This window comes from Dermacentor silvarum, chromosome 10 (genome assembly GCF_013339745.2).
Source record: "Dermacentor silvarum isolate Dsil-2018 chromosome 10, BIME_Dsil_1.4, whole genome shotgun sequence".
NCBI classification, from domain to species: domain Eukaryota; kingdom Metazoa; phylum Arthropoda; class Arachnida; order Ixodida; family Ixodidae; genus Dermacentor; species Dermacentor silvarum.
In genome coordinates this window covers 56,554,675-56,574,306 of record NC_051163.1, presented here as the reverse complement: position 1 = coordinate 56,574,306, position 19,632 = coordinate 56,554,675, and the positions used below count along the sequence as shown (strand labels likewise).

Here is a 19,632-nt window from a genome sequence, read left to right as displayed (position 1 = left end):
GGCGCCCTCGGGCTTAGCAGCGAGATGCCACAGCAACTACCGCCACCCCTGCGGGTCGAAATATATATATTCAGACAAGATTGTCTGGATATATATGGCGCAGGTTCGATTCCACCTAGCATCGAAGAAATCTTAAAGGATTTTCTTTTTGTATCATTTCAAAAGTGGCACACACCCAGCGGCACAGGTACTGCGGTGACCCAAGTTGGTCTATGGTTTGTTTCGAACATGGTTTCCTCAACACAGCAGCATCACACAGCTCAACACAGCAGCAGGACCCAGTGACCCAAGTTGGAGTGAAATAGGTTAGCCGAGGACAGACGAACAAGATATACAGAAAATTAGGCGAAGTTAGCAGAGAATGCCAATCACATTAAAAGGCGACTCTCACCCTGACAGCAGGCTGGGTCAGTCTAAAACACCGCAATATCGAAAGCCAAGTGGCAACGCCGCCTTGAAGTTTTAGCAACAGTACGCAATCAATACTTACCGCTGCTTAAAGACAGCTTCCCTGCAAAGTGTCTCCTACTGCGGAGAAACCACCTTTCAGTATATGGTATGCGTGTGATATAGCTATCGCCATAGTTTTATGCGTAAATTACTAGAGGGAACTGTGGCCCTAGCGTCTGCGGAAGCTGCATGCATGGGAATGATGGCTAGTACATGGATTTGCCTAAACTTCGGCCTTCCGGCTTCGAGTAGCTTTGTAACTTTGCAAACTGATAATTTCCAATTGAATGTTTTGTTACAAACGACACAAGTCGTGGCGATTATGCCTGTTTGCAGAGTCTCATTGCCTTGTGCGTTTAGAAAAGTGGGATTCTTTCGAAACTTAGGCAAGTAAAGTGGGTGAAACATGGTTGTCAAAGCCACAAGAATGTGTGAAGCCCCAAGCACAAAGATCACATGAATCCTTGTACTTATTAACCATCATTTCCATAATAGCTGAAAGATCACAGCACTAGAGTTACCTCTAGTAATATTAGCCGGAAACTCTCAGGTTGTGAAATAAAGCAATTCCTCACAAGCAACCATACCGCTGAGAAGCCAGCTTCAACGAACACTTTTCAAAGACCTACCGATGTTGTTACACATGACACAAGTCGTGGCGATTATGCCTGTTTGCAGAGTCTCATTGCCTTGTGCGTTTAGAAAAATGGGATTCTTTCGAAACTTAAGCAAGTAAAGTGGGTGAAACATAGTTGTCAAAGCCACAAGAATGTTCTGAAGCCCCAAGCACAAAGATCACATGAATCCCTTGTAGTTATTAATCATCATTTCCCTAATAGCTGAAGATCACAGCACTAGAGTTACATCTAAGTAATATAGCCGGAAACTCCAGGTTGTGAAATAAAGCAATTCCTCACAAGCAACCATACCGCTGAGAAGCCAGCTTCAACGAACACTTTTCAAAGACCTACCGAGGTGCAGACATCTTCGAAACCACGTGGAAGCTTAAACAAGCAGTCGGCCGCCTGTATTAGGGTTCCCTCCCCAGCCTATATGTTTTGCATCACTGTAATTTTCATTTTTTGCTTGTTATTTTGGCCAGGAACTGCTCTTTTGTGTTGCCACATGAAGATGCATAATGTTTGCGGCGTTTGGGTGTGTCAAGAGTAGCAGGTGCTCAAGCAGTAAAGAAATTCAGAACCATACTCCCAAGAGAACTCCATATAACCATCAGCGGCGAGACATTCTGGACCAGCATGTTGAGTGTGCGTGCATGTACGTGAAATTTGGCAGACGTCACAAAGTGTGTGCCCGTCTCCGCGTTGCCACACCACCCCCTTGCCCTCCACTCTTTACGCGGCTAGATATATAGAGATAGCAGCCTACCTTTTCTCCCATGAGCCTCCCGACCGGTTCCTGAAGTAATTGTCAGCGCGCATTGCGAGGTAGAGTTGGTTCGGAAGTCTGGGTGAGCGGACGTACCTCGGGGATTAGGGAAGTAGTGGCCGGCAGGCTAAGTTTCCCAAGCCGGGCTCCTCAACAAGAAAACCAACGCGTTGCCCGAGTCCGTCACTGTCTTCGGCAGCAACCACCACAGAGAGGAACCAGCAGCCTGATGTTTCTTCGGATCACTCTCTTGACTTGCACTCCACCAATAAGCCCATGTCTTCCAACGCTCTGAGACTTTCCGCCGGACTTTTCTATCGGGTTTAATCATTCACTTATATTACCCATCATGTATTCTTATCGTATATTTTTCTAATGTTGTGTTTGTCACGTTTATTTCCATTTGTATTTTTTCATTTAGTCGTGTTTTTGACTATTTTATTATCGATCGTATATCTATACGTAGTGGGTTTTGTTGTATGTGTCATGGGAGAGTTTTTTTTGTTTATGTTTCGTCAACACCTCTTGCCTTTAGTTAAACTTTGCGAATGTTTACATTGTTTGTAATGTTGAGTGTCACATAAGCACTCCGTAATTAAACTCCTAAATGTTCCTTGTCACCTCCCATGTCATGCCTCTGATCTTCAGCAGATCAGGAGTGAACCTAATGCCAGTAAGCAGTCGAAACTTTTTTACATGCATGCGGGGTGGGTTTGTTTGTCAACCCATCCTTTCTGTTCCGGAGAATGCGGTAAGCCAACCATCATCTTTTGATGACGTACCTTGAACACATACAACGAATTAAATCTAGAATGTTTCTCACTAATACCAGGATGTAAGAAATATATGCTTATAAAGATGAATATTGAAAATAACGAAGGTATTTGCTTGTCGAATGACACTCCATCGTAATGAGATTCGATTGTATACATGAGTATGCATTCTACCGGTGCTAACATATGGGGCAGAAACTTGGAGGTTAACAAAGACGCTCGAGAACAAGTTAAGGACTGCACAAAAAGCGATGGAACGAAAAATGTTAGGCCTAACGTTAAGAGACAGGAAGAAAGCGGTGCGCATCAGAGAACAAACGGGGATAGCCGATATTCTAGTTGACATTAAGCGGAAACAGTAGAGGTGGGCAGGCCATGTAATGCGTAGGATGGATAACCGGTGGACCATTAGAGTTACAGAATGGATACCAAGTGAAGGGAAGTGCAGACAAGGACACCAGAAAACTAGGTGAAGTGATGAAGTTAGGAAATTCACAGGGGCAAGTCGGGTTCAGCTAGCGCAAGACAGGGGTAATAGGAGATCGCAGGGAGAGGCCTTCGTCCTGCAGTGGACATAAATATAGGCTGATGATGATGATGATGATATGTATACAAGTGCTATAAACAAAAGCACAGTTCAAAAAGCCAAAAGTTCCTGTCAGAACAGGGAGCGAATTTTAGCAACCTAGCCCTCTTCTTGCTTAACACAAACCTGTTCTGTGTCGAATGACACTTCATCATAATGAGATTCAATTGTTTACATAAGTATATATGTATACAAGTGCTATAAACAAAAACACAGTTCAAAATGCCAAAACTTCCTGTCAGAACAAGGGGCAAGCCGTATCGACCTAGCACTCTTCTTGCTCAACGCAAAACTTTTCTGAAGCACAATGTCCCAAATATTGCCTACTCACTTCACCTACTATTACACAAAGAAATCAAGCAATGCCCAACCATGTAAGCCCTTGTAGTTGCAAGACATTAACAACAGTGCAAGTGCCCCTACTGTGACATCCAGTGAGTGACGGCAACCTTTATATAAATGGTTAGGTTCACATTCCATCATGATCTTTGCTAATCCCACAACAGCACAAATGATTACACATAATTAGTTGTATGCTCGAAAAAAAATCTGCTTAGAGCACAAGGAAATCATTGTTCACATTCTTGCGACACTGACTTGTGTTTTCCCGGCTATTAAACATGTGCTTGAGAAACCACACAAGTACCAGTGACATGAAATTCTGCAGAAAGACAGCCAACTTCATGTTGCACTGAAAATTTTAGAATGCCAGAAGTCCTTGGGGAAAGCAAATGTAAAGTGTTACTATGCTTTCTGTCCAACCTAAAAACAATTGAAGTTGCCAATTACTAGTGCATTTAAGGACCAAAGAGCTCTCGCATGCACAATGAATCGTCATATGTGTGACTGAAAGATCTAAAATAGCAAAAAACAGCTGTCAGCAACAGCCATCAATTCCCTGTGTTCATACAAGTAATCTGTAAGTCAATCATACATGGGAAATAAATGAAAATAGGATGCTGCGACGCACAGGCATATGCAGCCAAATCACTTTTATGCCAGCTCATCATCACCAATGCGGGCATCAAAACAGTGCATGTGGTCTGCTGAAGCCTTATTGCAGACACTGTGCAATAACATCGTAAATAATAAACAGAGCCCCCAACCAAAGTAAAACTTATTTAATTTAAAGGGTCCCTAAACCCCCTCTGATAACTCAAAAAAACAAGCTCGTGCTCCTCTCCCGGTCTTTTCTTCACAAGTCGTGACACCAACAGGGTGATCCAGGCATCACTAGGTTAAAAGCTGTCGATTGGTTCATTATATGAGAGACATCATTTCCAACCTCTCTGCTAGCAAACCTTTGCCATGCATCACATGCCCACTATTCCTCAATGTCTTGCTTGCCTGTCATGCACAATGAACTAATTTCACAGTCGTGTAGCAGGGTTTGCACTATGCGTGCAGTGGAAAGACCGTGAAGCCGGAAATCACGGAGTCCTGGTAATTGAAAGTTGATGGTATTTTCAAATAATAAAGTTTGGTACTGATGCAGTGTTCATGTGTCTACGTTCAGTGCTGACGTAGTGTCCACGTGACCTCTAAAGAAATACACAGTAAGAAGGAAAGAGCACCTGTGGAAAGGGTAGCAAAGCTAAGACAGAAACCGCTCGCTCACCTTTGAGCTCAGAGTGGTTTAGGGGCATTTTAAAAGACGTTTCAGCTCCCCATGAGAGCCTTGTTCACAATGTCATTGTCAACAAGGCTCTCGCATCATGCAACAGCATGCAACTGCGCATCATGCAACAGCAAATAAAATAGTATGTATTACAGTGGAACCTCATTATAACGATTTTGCATACGACACAAATACTGCACCTTCATTATATCCAATATTTGTTACGAGCAGATGTTCTTTATACGATATCAGCAAGAAAAGTTTTAGATTTACTTCCTTATATGCAATAATGTGTTATGTCGGTGTGTATTATACAATGACTTCCGTTATTTCGACCCTGACGGGATCGACGGAATTAATAGAATTATCTGGCGGGTCGAATTAAGCAAGATTCATAAAAAACATTAAAACACACTACTGAGTCATTTGGCAGTATTTGCCCGATTTCGACATGAATCTGAATCTAACACCCGCTCGTTTTCTATGTGTCCACAGTAAAAAACTAACGCGCACCCAGTTTTTTAGACAGAAAAATGGGCAATATGTGTTGCACAGTGGCGGCCAGTTTCCGAATGTCAGCTTTGCCGCACGAATTTCTAAATGTACCTTCGCCGCAATACATTGGTGTTATGCGGCAGAGCATGTGAATGTCGCGAACAGTGTTGTTGGTTCGTAAAAATACTGTAATCAGACATTGTGAGGTACTGTTATTGCTTGAAAATCTCCCTAGGGCAGGCTGAAAATAGGTGTTTCCAATGAAAGATCCCGTGTGTTCAATGCATTCACTGTCCCCTGAGCTCTGCCGAGAAGACGCTGCCAGTAAAGGGGTCGCTATTGGGGTCATCTTAGGGGTCAGGCACATGCATGCTGACTCGTCAGGTTCGAATTATCCAGCAATGGCCAATCTTAGGATCGAAATAACGAAAGTTTGGGCCCATACAAATTCAGGGGCGCCGGTTGGGATCGAATTAACCGGAGCCGAATTGATGGAAGTTTACTGTATTAAGCTTTAACTGCACCACAAAAATAAATTGCAAAAAAAACTTAATAATTGGTTTTGATAAACCTGTGAACTCTCCGCTGGCTGCCTATTATTATTATTATTATTATTATTATTATTATTATTATTATTATTATTATTATTATTATTCGCAGGCCTCCCATGTTCCAATTACAGTATAACATGCGGGGCGGAAGCAAGGTATGATTACAAAAGAAGGAATGTCAGTTTTCCTGTCTACACAGGGAAACGGCCAGCAAACATAAATGAGAAGCCCACATACTCAGCGCAGACGGTCGCATGCTATACAACCTTCTTTACTGAGACGCCACAACATATTAATTTAACAGTGCAATATGGGAGAGCTTCATAGGACTTTGCAGGCACCGGCAATGTGATCAGTACCGAGGAGTAGGAGTAGGTCGTGTTGAATTTTTGACAAGGCAACAGCAAGCTGCACGGTGCACGAAGAGTGGTGCCAGAATTCGTAAAAGATTTCAGGGAAAGGGAAAGGCGCATCATAAAGTCAGTGTATGTGGGACGAATGCAACAGTTGCCATGAGGGCAAATCAGGGTACATCTCCCGATGGCCCGTGCCATTTGGTCTGCTGAGCATGTTAAGTATGTGTCACCATGCTGAAATCTGTGATACAAAGACTCGATCACTCCCCTGTGCAACTTCCCTATGCATTCCTAATCTACACAGTGTCACTGCCATTAATATTAAGGTTGCTAGGATTAGCAGAGACCTGTGAAAATTTTCTTTTTTCTTAAGCAGAAAGTTAGGAAAGGCTCTACGCACCTGGCTGAACCATGTTGACTCTGATGTTCCGAGAGGCAACTTCTTTGGCCAACGAGCGAGTCAGGCCCACTAGGGCAGCCTTGCTGGCAGAATAGACAGTTTGGCCAACATTGCCTCGTTCACCGACGACGCTGCCCACATTGACAATGGAGCCCTATAGAAAAGACAGAGGAAATACAGAAATTTCGAGATCTAACACCAGCATCGCAGCTTCCTAGCTCATTTATCCACACAAAAACAAGATGCGGCGACTGTGCAAAGGGTGCTCACAACATGCTTGTTTGCATTAAAAGTTGCTTAGAGGATCGAACTTAAGATTAACGCATTCACTACAATGTGGGTCATGGGTGGGTCATGACAGTGATTCCCTCTGTGCAGCTATGCAAGTCTTTCTTGCAGTGCGCAAGCGACATCTTTGCTATAAATCAGCGAAGTGAAACAATTATTGTTGCTTCTAATCTGACGTGTCGTGGAGCCATCTCCCAGCACCAAGAGGAAGTTTCATAAGAGTACAATTCCTGGTGACTCACCAGTGGGTCACGACGGACCAGAGAAATACTGAATGTCAAATGACCCACTGACGGGTTATCACACACGGGAACCGAGACTTCAAAAAGTGCTGCCGCAGCGAAAGTGTTACTACACTTTTTTGGCAATTTGGCAAAACAAGATGAATGTTATAATTTACTTAACACTTTTGTCTTCATATGAAGGTACAGATATTTGAAAGGCAGTACCCACTTTCAAGTTCTGGGAAACGTACTCCAGTAGCTGGTCCTTGGAAGCCAACGCCTGCACTCAGCTGGGTCCATGCTTCGAAATTGTGTGTACAAAGTTGTGCAAAGGCCACAGCTCAAAACTGCACTCATTTCTTGCCACTCTATGGCCATCATTGGTCCTTGCGCCACAGATACATCATACCCATCATCATGATCAAAATCATACTCCATCTTGCATGTCGTGTACCAAAAGCTAGAGGATAGACTAGTAAAGTAGGACCAAAAAACTGGCAACGTGTTTCTGAAGGGATCATCTGGTGACTCACTGAGGGGACAAGGGTGATCTTGCAACAACATGCCTTCTAAACGAGATAGTGTGTATTATAGATGAACCTCATAAGAATGAATTTGCATACAACACAAAAATATCTTCATTATACGATATCCGATATTTGTTACAAGCACATATTTGTTACATGCTAATGTCAGCCAGAAAATATTCAGATTTAATTTGTTATATCAATAATTTGTAATATCACCCGTTGGCCCTTCATGTTTGCATCAGTGGCATAGCCAGGGGGGTGCTGACAGGGCTTCAGTTCCCCCCGAAATTTTTCTGGCCGGCGCCCTGCTCCCTTTTATGCCTGGCACGTCACTTACGGACAAAGTCGCATATCCTTCAAACGTGTGGCTATTATGGGAGCTTACAAAGAACAAAGCACTGCAGTCAAAATGAATGCGGAGGAGCCAGCCCAGAAGCTGACCGGCGATACCCTGGCGGGACAAGAAGCTCTCGTCCAGCAAGTACGTCGAGCAGCCATGGCCAGTGGAGTCCTGGAATGAGGACACCACCCACTCGTCCTCAAGATCAACGATCTCGATGGTCTAAATAAATGTTTTTCTCTCTCTCTCTCTCATCATAATGCACACGTTGCTATGAAGCAAGCAATCACATGTAACTATAGCCACAAAATATAACGCCGGCACAAGGCACCTGCACGTGGATTTGTACTTACTTACTTCGATTTGTATGTGAATTGTACATGCGCAGATTTGCACTATGTGGAATAGAAATTTTTGTCCTGTTTACAACTACACCTGGCATTACATAACCATAATAATCAACGCCAAAATCATATGAGAGACCTGAAAGGTTCTTGGAAACTACTGAGTGGGCATATGCAGCCTTAGCCCCCCTCCGCCACCAAAAAATCCTGGCTTCGCACCTGGTTTGCATGGCACCAATTTAGGTAGAAGGGTCATGGAAGGGCTGGCAGTAGAGTGAGAGCTTTCTGTCTTTCTCTGCTGAGACGCAAAGCACATTCTTGTTCCGACTGCCCAATGTAACTTGCAGCTTTCATTCTACCAGAGTCCCTCAACTTCTTTTTTTTTTTTCTGGTCCCCAAACTTCTATGGGAAAGCTTAGATATGCTATCTGAGATAGCAGCTGCGACGTGATGCAGCATCATTTCGGGGGTACTTAACCGTCGACAGGGGGAGGCTTGCTTGCACATTTGTTAAAGCAAGCTGTGTAACCTTTCCTGCTATAGTGTTTTAGGAGACAGCACAAGAATTGGTGCGTCCATGTTAATACTACTATGCCACAATATTACAAATTAAAAACTACAGGAAGACATTAAATGTGGAAGTTTCAGTCCAGTTACTATTAACAGTGATCAGACATGTTGCAATGCTGCAGTGACGAATGACAAATGTTGCCAAGAGTGCCACTTCAACATCTAACTATTTATTGGGCAACCTTCTAGCCAGAAAAGCAGGTGACACTCAAATGACGACGATAGTGGCAAGCAAGGTCATCAGACATCGAATCCGAACTCACGGGTCAAGTCCGTCTGCTATTTACACAAGTATCAGCAAAGTGTATAATGTGCGCACTTTATAGAAAACAGAAGTTTATGTTCAAAGGCGAAAGGTGCCCATATACCTTCTCCAGCTACACAATTTGCACATTAGAACTGCCACAGAAATATGTGAGTGATTGTCACAGTAATCACGCAGCAAGATGTTCCTTGGCGGTCTAATTCTTGACCTATGTTTCTTTAATGTAAAGTTATAGCTCTCATGTTCAAAGGCAGAAAGTTCCCATGTACTTTTATTTTTCTTTAAACTGTCATGCATACATTAGTTTACTTTCCGACAGTGACCGTTTTTCACCAGATTATCACTGTTATCCGGTTACCAACTGATGCAAGATACGCCTACAGTATCTGAAATTGCTTGAAAGTTGTCATTGATTCTATAACGAAGTCCTGTCTAATCAGAATGCACCTGCGACATGAATACTGTTGTATACATTATCAAATGGACACGAGAGCCAGCAATTACACTGGAAGGAATGTTGATAAATGTATGAACAGCCAGCGAACACTTGACTCGTTAGTTCAGATTCACCGACCGACGACTCTACTCGTTGCTATCATTGTGATTTGAGCGTTGCTTGTCGTTACTGGCACGGGTTAGCCCAACAGATTTTGGTAGTGATTATTTCTTCACCATCACCACAACATGGCCAATTAATGGATCCAGCAACACAACTGGCACAACAGTAAACGCGAGTATATTTGTGGTGGCAATTACATAACTACACAGCGAGATGTGATTAATGTTTGGTTCTTGGTTATCATTGTTTGTAATGTTATTGCTTTAATGCTTGCATTCACTGAGCCATATGTCAAAAAGCTCATGACCATTTGCATAAATCTTCCTTGTTCATACTTTCGCTTTCAGGCTGTACTGATCGCCTAACCAAACAAAAGCTGCAAACGATCACAAATTTGCTGACAAGTGCGTTTCCCAAAAGCATTATTTTTATACTGCATGGCTGTAAAGTGCATTAATACGATATGAAGGAGAGAAGCACATACAAGCCTTTGTTAAAATGTTCGTCTGCTTTCGCAGTGTACATTGGCCATAACACTTTGCACTCACAATCAATGCTGCATAATCTACGCACAGCAGTTGTCTGTTTGCAATGCCCAAACCTGGTGAGGGGCTGTTAAAAGGTCTATACTGCGTTTCACACATAGCAGGCAATGATACAATAGCTAGAGAGATTTCTTTGACTGCTCGCGTATGCGACCACAAACTAGTGCATCATATGAAAGAAAGAATAGGTAAACGTCGTGTAATTCTATGCAATATTGTCTCATACCTTTATGTCACAAAACATAATGTACTAGCTGCACAGGTGTCATGGATCTGGACCTATTTGCCGCTGAACGAGCAGAGCGACATGTTTCTGTGATCAGTGGCCACAGCGCACTGCTTGCGCACGCAACCGACATATAATATGTCACATACACACAAAGGCACGCAAATAGTATGTAATTTCACTCAACCTGCACCCATAAGTTGAAGCTGTGATATATGAAGCAGTTATTCCCCACAAAGCGTCGGAGATCAAAAAAAAAAACAAAAAACTGTCCGCCCTTCCACTGGGATGGAGATGAAAGACCAATGAAGCTGTACTATGGTGGGAATTATGTATTTCCATTATGACTATTAAGATGTGATGGTGTAATTGGTTATTTGAACTATTAAAGAATGAATAATATATATGATCAGGTGGTTTTCATTTATTTAGTGATCACAGGGACCATGGACTTATGGTCGCTACGGTACACTGCCATAGGGTGTACGGCAAAGGTTGGCACGTTCTTCATAAACACGTCACCAACGCCACGCGCACTGGGTGCGAACGCGGGCAAAACGCCGCCGCCGTTGACAACAGTTCTGCCCGTTGCTGGTGCTGCTACATATCCAAGTTTATACAGCTCCTCAGAATTTTGAGAATGACAGCCCATAAACAAATGTCATGAAACAAAACACCGGCAGTGCTGCCTTTTATGTTAAATCTTCTCAGACTGAAATATAAAGTGCGAAACAAAAAATGCTCAAGCCAATGAGAGTTTTTTTCTACATGCGGAAATGACCATTGGAGACTGAGCGCTTGACAGCTTCGCTGTAAAGCACCTGCCCTGAGAAACATGTGGAGTGAGACTGCCATGACTGCACTACTCGCACAGCTTCCGCAACGTTGCCTGCTAAGCATAAACGGCGCATACAATTACACAATAATTACTCTCCACAGCCTCGAAATTCTGTGAGAAGGCTCATCTGGTACGTGCAGGTGCTTTGCTTGTATCTCCGTGTACGAACCACAGGCCGCCTCCAACCACAGATGGCCTCCTAGTAGAGCATCTGTCGCAGCCGTGGGAGGCAGACGAGAGCTGCCGCCGGACACCTACCAGTAAAATAGTCACAAGCGCGCTTCCAGACACATGCCTGGCCAGCACGAGACTTCAACACTTCAGAAGGACACCCACCTGTTAGAAAATTGTCAACATGGTACTGGAAGACGCCCTTTTTGAGATTTGCGTGTTGCTTTGTTTGTTTTGGTTCTTGCACAGCAAGCATATCGTTTTGTGAGACACTCTCTCAAAAAACACGCCCCTAGAAAGTTGGGCAGTGGGCCGGGGAGCTGCTCGTACCTGTCTTACGTAGTGGTGGTTGTGAAACGGCAGGTATTGAACCATGTACCTCCCACAGCCGAGCTAGGTGTCATACCCAGTTACCACTCACTCACTAAACTTGGACAAGCCCCTCAGGCAGAGGTTGTTCTCACCTCTCGGCGGCGCAGCATTCCCGCCTTCAAGGCCGCTTTGGCGCAGAACAGTGTGCCAATGACATTGGTGTCAAGAAGATTCCGGATGTCGGCCTCGCTTGTTTGGGCAAGCAGGCGATCAAGGCCAATGCCAGCTGCCGTCACGAGGTAGTGCACAGGACCGACCTGCTCTTCTGTCCAAGCCAGGGCCTCTCTCACGCTCGCTTCATTGCGGACGTCACATTTGCGTCCATGCACAACGCCGGGTTCCTGAAAGAAAGTGTGTGAAAGTGATACAGTTTTGTTGCAACTTAGTTTGGAGAAAACACATGAAAATGAGATGATTCTGCCATTACTTAGTTATTTTGTTTTAAGGACTGTGTAGAAAGAATGGGTAGGCATCCTTGTCAGTAAATGAGCCAGCCAAAGAACAAGGCCAGAATGGTGGCAATGTTACGGACGAAAAGGCACGATTTGCCAGTTAAAGTTGTAGTAGAAGGTCGGGATAATGATAATGGAAGTTGAGATAAGAGACAAGAGAGAGGAAGTACATGAAGGCGACATTGTGCGTGCTTTTTTCTCTTTTAAGGCTGAGAGAATGCAGAGATGGCAAGAGAACATTTTTTTCACAATTCCTTCCTTTCATTTGAACAAAATTATTTGTGATTTTAGAATAATCCATAACTGCAGCCTACAATCTAGAAGATAGTCCATAACCGAATTCCTGTTAGTGCTTCCTGTTAGTGCCACCTATAAAAGAGAGAGAAAAAAAAAGGAAAGAACTCCAAGGAAGATCTGCAGATCACGGTGAGAAGTTGGGTCGACAACAATGTATAATAGCTGTGACAATGGTGTAGCTTTGCTGTGATAAAATTACTTTCGAGTCATCAAAGTGAATGACCCACCGGGGTGGCTCAGTCAGCTAAGGCGTTGCGCTGCTGAGCACGAGGTCGCGGGATTCGGCGGCCGCATTTCGATGGAGGCGAAATGCAAAAACGCCCGTGTGTTTGCGTTGTAATGCACGTTAAAGAACCCCAGGTGGTCAAAATTAATCCGGAGCCCTCCACTACGGCGTGCCTCATAATCAGAACTGGTTTTGGCACGTAAAACCCCAGAAAGAAGAAGAAGATCAAAGTGAATGAATCCTGCCCGCTCATTCTATATAGTGTATGTGCTGTGTGGATAGCAACCACACACCGAGCTGACCAGTTGCAATGCAGAAGGTGTGAAGGTTTTTGTTAGACCTGATACATGCACTAAATTAGCTGCTGAGCACAAAAGCAGCAAGAACGCTACTGTAAATGTTTGCTTTCAAGCAATGGTAGTCATGTGACAAATCACTAATGTGTACAACCATTGCACTATTCTATTTTTCCACCTTACTGAAGAAACAAAAGAACCCCTGAGAATAACCTTCAGTACACCATAGGAAATAATTTCAATGGGCACTGGAAATGTCTGTGTTATGGGGGTACACATACAACTACTGACAAAGCAGCTTACATCAAATTGGAAAGTAAACCAATGCAAGATGTTCACACTCCCAGGTAATTTCAGACAAAACGAGAGCTCAGCAAGCCAGAGTGGCTTTCAAAAATTTGGTCAGCTTGAAACAGCTCGTTACTATCAAGAAGCGGTGAGAAAGGTATCTCTGTTTTTTTCATCAATTGCACACTCCTTTCCAAACCTCATTTCCACTCTCAGAAAGTCCACATAAGATGACCTCATTACTTTCGTACACCTCTCTCCTATTTATGACACAGTTTCATGATTTACCAAATTGGAGCGTATAACTTATTTGTCAATCCCCCAATACAAATGAATGCTTTCCAAGTCTCTCCTTGCCATCAACTAGAGAACATGATACTCATTAACAACCTCCCAACCATTTTGCAACCTGAATCACTGAGTGGCGTTGTACTCCCACCACATTCACCAATACCAGCCAAAGCATTCTGGGATGCTCACATTTTATCTCTTCAGCCTGCTGTGGCATAGCCAGGAATTTTTTCAAGAAGGGGGGGAGACAGGCAGCATCTCATAGAACAACAGAGATTTCGGGTGAGGGGACGGTTCCCGGTGTGCCAACCCCCTGGCTACAACCCCGTCAGCCTGCTGTCATTTCATGATTCTTCCTCAGAAGCCTGCGAAGCAACAGACCTTTGGGTCTTTTTTGACTGACTAATGTTTTATAACATCTGCAACCTTGATGTGATGGTAATTGGAGCAAGTTGCACGCTGTTTGTTTCACGAGCCTCAATGTGTTGACATGTTTATGCTTCGCATCAGTTCACATCAGCCGTTCTCCATTCAGATCTACTTCTGTATGTCCCCAAGTTAAGTGATCCTGGACAATTTGTGCCCAGATGGAACACACTCAACTCCAGGCAGCAGCACAGAATAACGTGCCCAGTAATTTGAAAGCAAGAAATAGTGTTAGGTGCCTGGCCTTATTTCCCACTAAACCATTATTTATAAGATGCCGCATGTTGCACGATAGAATGCAAAAGGCAGGACTGTTTTATGACCACATAAGCTCACAAAGCTGCTTTGTCATGCCCCTCACTTGTGACCTCCTCTGCAAATAGTGTGAGCTTGCATTTTACTGATGCATGAAGATTAACAAAGTTGTACGTCATCAGAAATCGTGAAATGTGCTGGTGTCCAGTATAGTCTACTGTAACAGGAGACACTGAGATAGCGCTTAACTACTAATAACATTCAAAGGTTGAATTTGGAAACATGACCTTCATGCCACTCTCTCAAGCTCCGAGACATTGATGAGGACGGATACTTGTGAGTGCTATTTTATTGCTATTCTTCACCGTGGACCGAGCGGTATTGGACACGTAGCAAGCCCGTTAGAAAAAGGTAGGCATGCAGACACAGACACAAGTTGAGAGAAACGGACAAGACAAACGTTTCCCTCTACCCATGACCATGTCTGCACGTCTACCTTTTTCTAACGAGTCCCAACCAACTAGCTCAACTTTCTCTTGTTCTAGCAAATCGGCGCCCAACAGTGCGAAGCATTTACGTCTCGATTAGTTGATTCAGCATCTTGAAGCGGAATGAACAAGACGACGGGTGAATGGAAACAAGGCAACACAGCTTGTTTCACATCCCCCCTCCCCTGTCTCGTCTATGCGCCATTTCCGTCTCAAGCTATGACCACTAGCTGGCGCAAGAATTCTTGACTGTAGACCCAAGTCAGTTTCTCAGGCAACTCGGACACGATGTGGGCAACAGATGCCAACCGATGTTGTGTGTACGGCGTACCGATGCTAGTTCTTTTAGGGCCTCTTCGACGTTCTTCTGGTCCCGAGAGAAGACGGCCACGGGGCTGCCCGCCCTCAGGAAGCGCTGCGCCACGGCGATTCCGATTCCGCGAGTGCCGCCGAAGACGCAAGCAACCTGCGCCATGGCTGCGTGCACAACGCGCGCGCAGGCGCTATAAAGCACATAAAGCCGAGGGGGGCCGCATTGCAGGTTGTGGCCGCTCTTTTCACGGTATCGTGACTCGAGACGGGCTGGCGCGGTGCGCGCCCGACCGAAGCGACAGGCGCGCGAGTGCGCAGTACTGCGATTTATGGGCAGCGCAGCTGTGGACGTCGTAAATTACAATGAGCGCTAGTCATTGCAAGAGGCGAGCGTGTGTTGCACGCAGGCACCACAACGCTCCGCTGCTCCTCGCGCGCCCACCGCTTTTCGCCGCAATTATCGGCCGGGCACTGCTCCTTCAGGTGAGAACGAGAAAGGCGCGCGCGCCATCAGATAAGGCTCACAGTGTCACAGAGGCCACGACGGCAGCGTGCGAGAGTTAACTGTGTCAGAACTGTCTTGCGCAATCGATGCTGTGCGACAGTTTTGCATGCACTACCGTTTTACAGCCGCCGCAGCGGGTGATTGTCCGTTTGTGAACTCGAGGAACTCGGCGCCGAGTTGGCAAACTATTTCGGTCATAGTGAGACGTGTCAATACTGACAGCGCAACTTATGTCCCACTTCCTGCATAACATAACAACCGAAGCGCTACATTACGAGAGTTGGTAAAGCGAATCAATGTTGACCCTTGTAACAAGCGGAACAAGACTTGACACGTCCCTCGGCGTGCAGTCTAGTTTATGTATGAAGACATGCATGTTTGAGGTCACTTTAGATGTAAGAGGTCATGTCGGTGGTATTCGTAAGATTGATATCGGGACTAGCGCTCAACTTTGCCTACGCGTACTGTGCGAAGAGCGAGCTGTAACATGCAGCAGTTGCCATGACGCTAGGAATCGGCAGGCGTCGCTGCGCCTCCGTCTCGCATTTCCAACGCGTGCCAAGGAAAGCGACCACACAAACGCGACGCTCACTTTGTGTCACGTATAATAGGCAGACATTTCGCGTAAATTTTACGCAGCCACAACTGCCGCGACGGTAACCGAGCGCAACCACTCCGGCAGTAATATTTTCGTAGTTTAGGTAGCACACGCCATGCCTGCGGGAACGTGCACGAGCGTATCGCAGGCATCAGCGGCCAACAAACCCGACGAGTGTTGCGAAACCCGCGTTGTTTTTGAGGGTCCTTGCTTGCCTGGTAGTAGCGTGACAAGTCCGTGCGATGACGTGCCACGATTTGCGACAAAGTTTTGGCAGCCGGCGTGTAAAGAATAATGTTGTACACTGTCTCTAGCACTTGTGTGTATGTATGCCAGTGAGGCAGGCACTGTGGTTATAAATCACGCGGTGCTGGCCAAGGCGGCTACGAAACTGGCGTGACACCGAGTGACCGAGTCGTGTGCGAGAAATGCCTCTTGCGAAATAAATGGCGTTGTTCTGAATCGTAGGGCGTCATTTCGCGTAGCTCTATTGGCAAAATGTGTTGGCGCAATCGTAGTCGCGTCGAACGCGCGGGACCGCGCGACGTAACGTAACCGTATGCTTGGTGAACACTCCGAGAGGCTGCTGGAACCGGGAGATGCCATGGAAAGACTCGACAAGGTAGTGTTTACGTTGATTGTTTAGGCTTACGCCGCTTGTCGCGCTGCGCGAATTGGGTTTGCATGGCGTTCCCTTGGACACAGGGAAGCGCCACTCCCTTCGCATGCCACGCGCGGGGCAAAATTCGCGGCCCAAATTCGTCCCGAGCGAAGCGCCGTTGCCCGCGTGGTTGGGAGCCGAGCGAGATGCTAGTGCGTAGGCCTTGCGTCTACGGTGGGGGCCACCCGGAATCGCCGGAGGGCGCCTCTGACCCACTTCTCGTTACGATCAAAACAAAGCGCGCACAGCCTGCTCCGCGTGTTTTCCCACGGCAAACCTGCGTCACAGGCGAAGGCCAGTGTTACGCAGTCGTCGCATCTGCGCACTGCACTGTGCGCGGTGTTCGCTGCACGGCCGTGATTCTGCCTCGAGGGCAAGACGCGAGCGCCCGATGTCGATCTAGCCTGTTTTCTTCGTCGGGAAGGGTGGCGGTAGGCAAGGGTGACTTCCTTTCTACATTTTTCTTCTCTTCCCGTTCGGGTGGCACGATGCAAAACAGTGCGCAGTGCAAGCGATCGCGTCGCAGTGAGAGAAGTTAAGCGGGGAAGCCCGCTTGTTTTCGCTCTGGGATCATGTGTAGCGCGCGTGCAATGCGCGCCACTGCGCCCCCCCTCCCCTCCCACTCCATGCACGCATTTCGCGTTAAATGAATTTCGTCAATATAGTTCGTAGCATATTGTGTCCAGCTTTTTGCGTTTGTTTGCAGTCTTTGCCGCGGTCGTGTGGTGTCAAAAGAAGACGAATGCATGAAGTGTGTTCACTGAAACGTTATTTAACTGTGCGCCAGAAAAAAAAAAAAAAAAGTGCTGGCGGGTTATGACGCGCTTTCGAGTTCTTGTTGTAGTATAACGTACGAGAAGTTAATATTTAGGTAGTATTTGGTCTGAAAAATGCCGAGTTGCATAGCGCACTTTAACCCGTATCGCTTACCATATGTGATCAGTGGCAAACGTGATTCGTCCGAAAAGAGCGGACGGTTCATTTTTGACTGCTCCGTAACTTCGATGTGTGCTCAACGTGTCTCGTTATAAAGACGGCAACCTGTAACTAATGTTTGTTGATTTCAATCTTTTTTTTTTTTTCTCATCTGTTCGTGTCCTAAAACTCATGCGGTAAAGTGCGCCTTACAAAATAGAAGTTACGGTTACGAGTACGCTTCGGTGATTTATAAATTCTGTTGCGTAGTGGTAGCATTTCATCATCCACCGAATGTTGTTTTGTTAAATGCTATTGTGCCAAAATGTTGCGCCATATAGTGCATGTGTCAGATTCAACAGTTACATTGGTTATCACATGCATGTTTACGAAGGCTACATTCTTTGCTCTTTGAAGCGTACAATAACAGGCCATCGACTAGACATGTTTGTTGTCTGATTTCACATCACATGGCAGTATGCGCATGGATTTGGTTAGTGTCGGGCTTGGTCAGTGTTTAGTTGATCTCCTTCGCCCTGGTGAAAACAAGTTATTTATGTGGATATGCAAATGTTGTTATATATGCAATATGAACATTTTACTTTCTGCCTTCTTAGCAGTCGGGACCCCGAAGAAATGCAAAATGAGTTAACACTGGTGAAATTTTGGTTAAAATATTTGTCTGTTTCTTTGGCAAGAATAGCCTAATGAGTATTAGTAGAGGAAATTAGGGCCACCGAACATTCCTTTCAGCAATTTCACGTCTAAATCGTTAACCCAGTGATGCCACTGACACCAAAAAAAATTTACTGTCAGTACCTTACAGGCCCCGCGGACGTAGCATTGCTGTGTAGCATTGCCGGTGTCACACATCCACTTACGATAGCGACCGAGCCCGATTCAGATCGAAATTCTCAACCATGTTTGGCTCCCTCCCGCAGATTGCGCAGAGGAGCCAATTGCCATCGACAAATTCAATCCCGATCCAGCTCGATTGTGATCGAAAGTTTACCGTGACACACCTATTGGTGGGGGGGGTTACAGAAACTGAGATATTGCAAGAACACAATACATCAACTCATAAATATATGAAAATATACACGAGTGATAATTGTAGCAACGGCAGATCATTAATACACAGACAACCAAAAAATACGCAGTCATTATTACATTAGATAATTGTAAAGGTGCATGGATTTCATGGTATTTTCCCATATTTTGGCTGCGAAGAGAGTTCCAAAATATTTCCACGTTCAGCTTTGACTTGCTTCAAATACGGTGTATTCCTGGTGGTACTTATCGCTACATGCTCGGCTAGCACAAGCAAGCTTTAGCAAAACCCTTAATATAATGGCAAGCTGGGTATGCAAATTTTGGTGCGTTGGCGCCACCTGTATTTCATTTTCTTACCTCCTGTCTGATTTGCCAAAGGCCATTGCTCGTGGTAAGCCAGGCATATGCACAATTGCAAAAATGTAATGCCTTGGTTAACTTATTTTTGTTTAGTCTCCCTTTGAGAACAGAGCTTCCTTTCTCACAGAATTAAGGACATTTAGCAGTAGAGAGTTTTAGCGTGTCTGTAAACCGCTTGCGGAATACCGGGCTTCCAGAGATTTTTACGACAGCAACAACACGGGTAGCGACATCTGGTGACACAGTGTCTAACTAAAAAGCATACAAAACTAATGTTGCAGTGACCTAAATATTGCATTGCTGGTGCAAAGCATTGGTAGCG

At 45.2% G+C, this 19,632-nt stretch overlaps 2 protein-coding genes across 6 annotated transcripts in view; one reads left to right on the top strand and one right to left on the bottom strand.

The window, feature by feature from the left end:
* Positions 1-16,669, bottom strand: part of LOC119431391 (carbonyl reductase family member 4) — a 19,970-nt gene extending 3,301 nt beyond the window's left edge. The window contains exons 1-4 of one of the 3 annotated variants that reach the window (XM_037698878.2): positions 16,537-16,669; positions 15,238-15,383; positions 11,980-12,228; positions 6,616-6,769 (exon numbers count right to left, since the gene is read on the bottom strand). In XM_037698878.2, the coding sequence (XP_037554806.1) occupies positions 6,616-6,769; positions 11,980-12,228; positions 15,238-15,381 (547 nt within the window). In that variant the 5' untranslated portion in view covers positions 15,382-15,383; positions 16,537-16,669. The other 2 variants (XM_037698879.2, XM_049657390.1) reach the window with 2 other exon arrangements.
* LOC119431389 (zinc finger protein 775) overlaps positions 15,566-19,632 on the top strand; it is a 26,020-nt gene continuing 21,953 nt past the window's right edge. The window contains exon 1 of one of the 3 annotated variants that reach the window (XM_049657387.1): positions 15,566-15,701. In XM_049657387.1, the coding sequence (XP_049513344.1) occupies positions 15,582-15,701 (120 nt within the window). In that variant the 5' untranslated portion in view covers positions 15,566-15,581. The other 2 variants (XM_049657388.1, XM_049657389.1) reach the window with 2 other exon arrangements.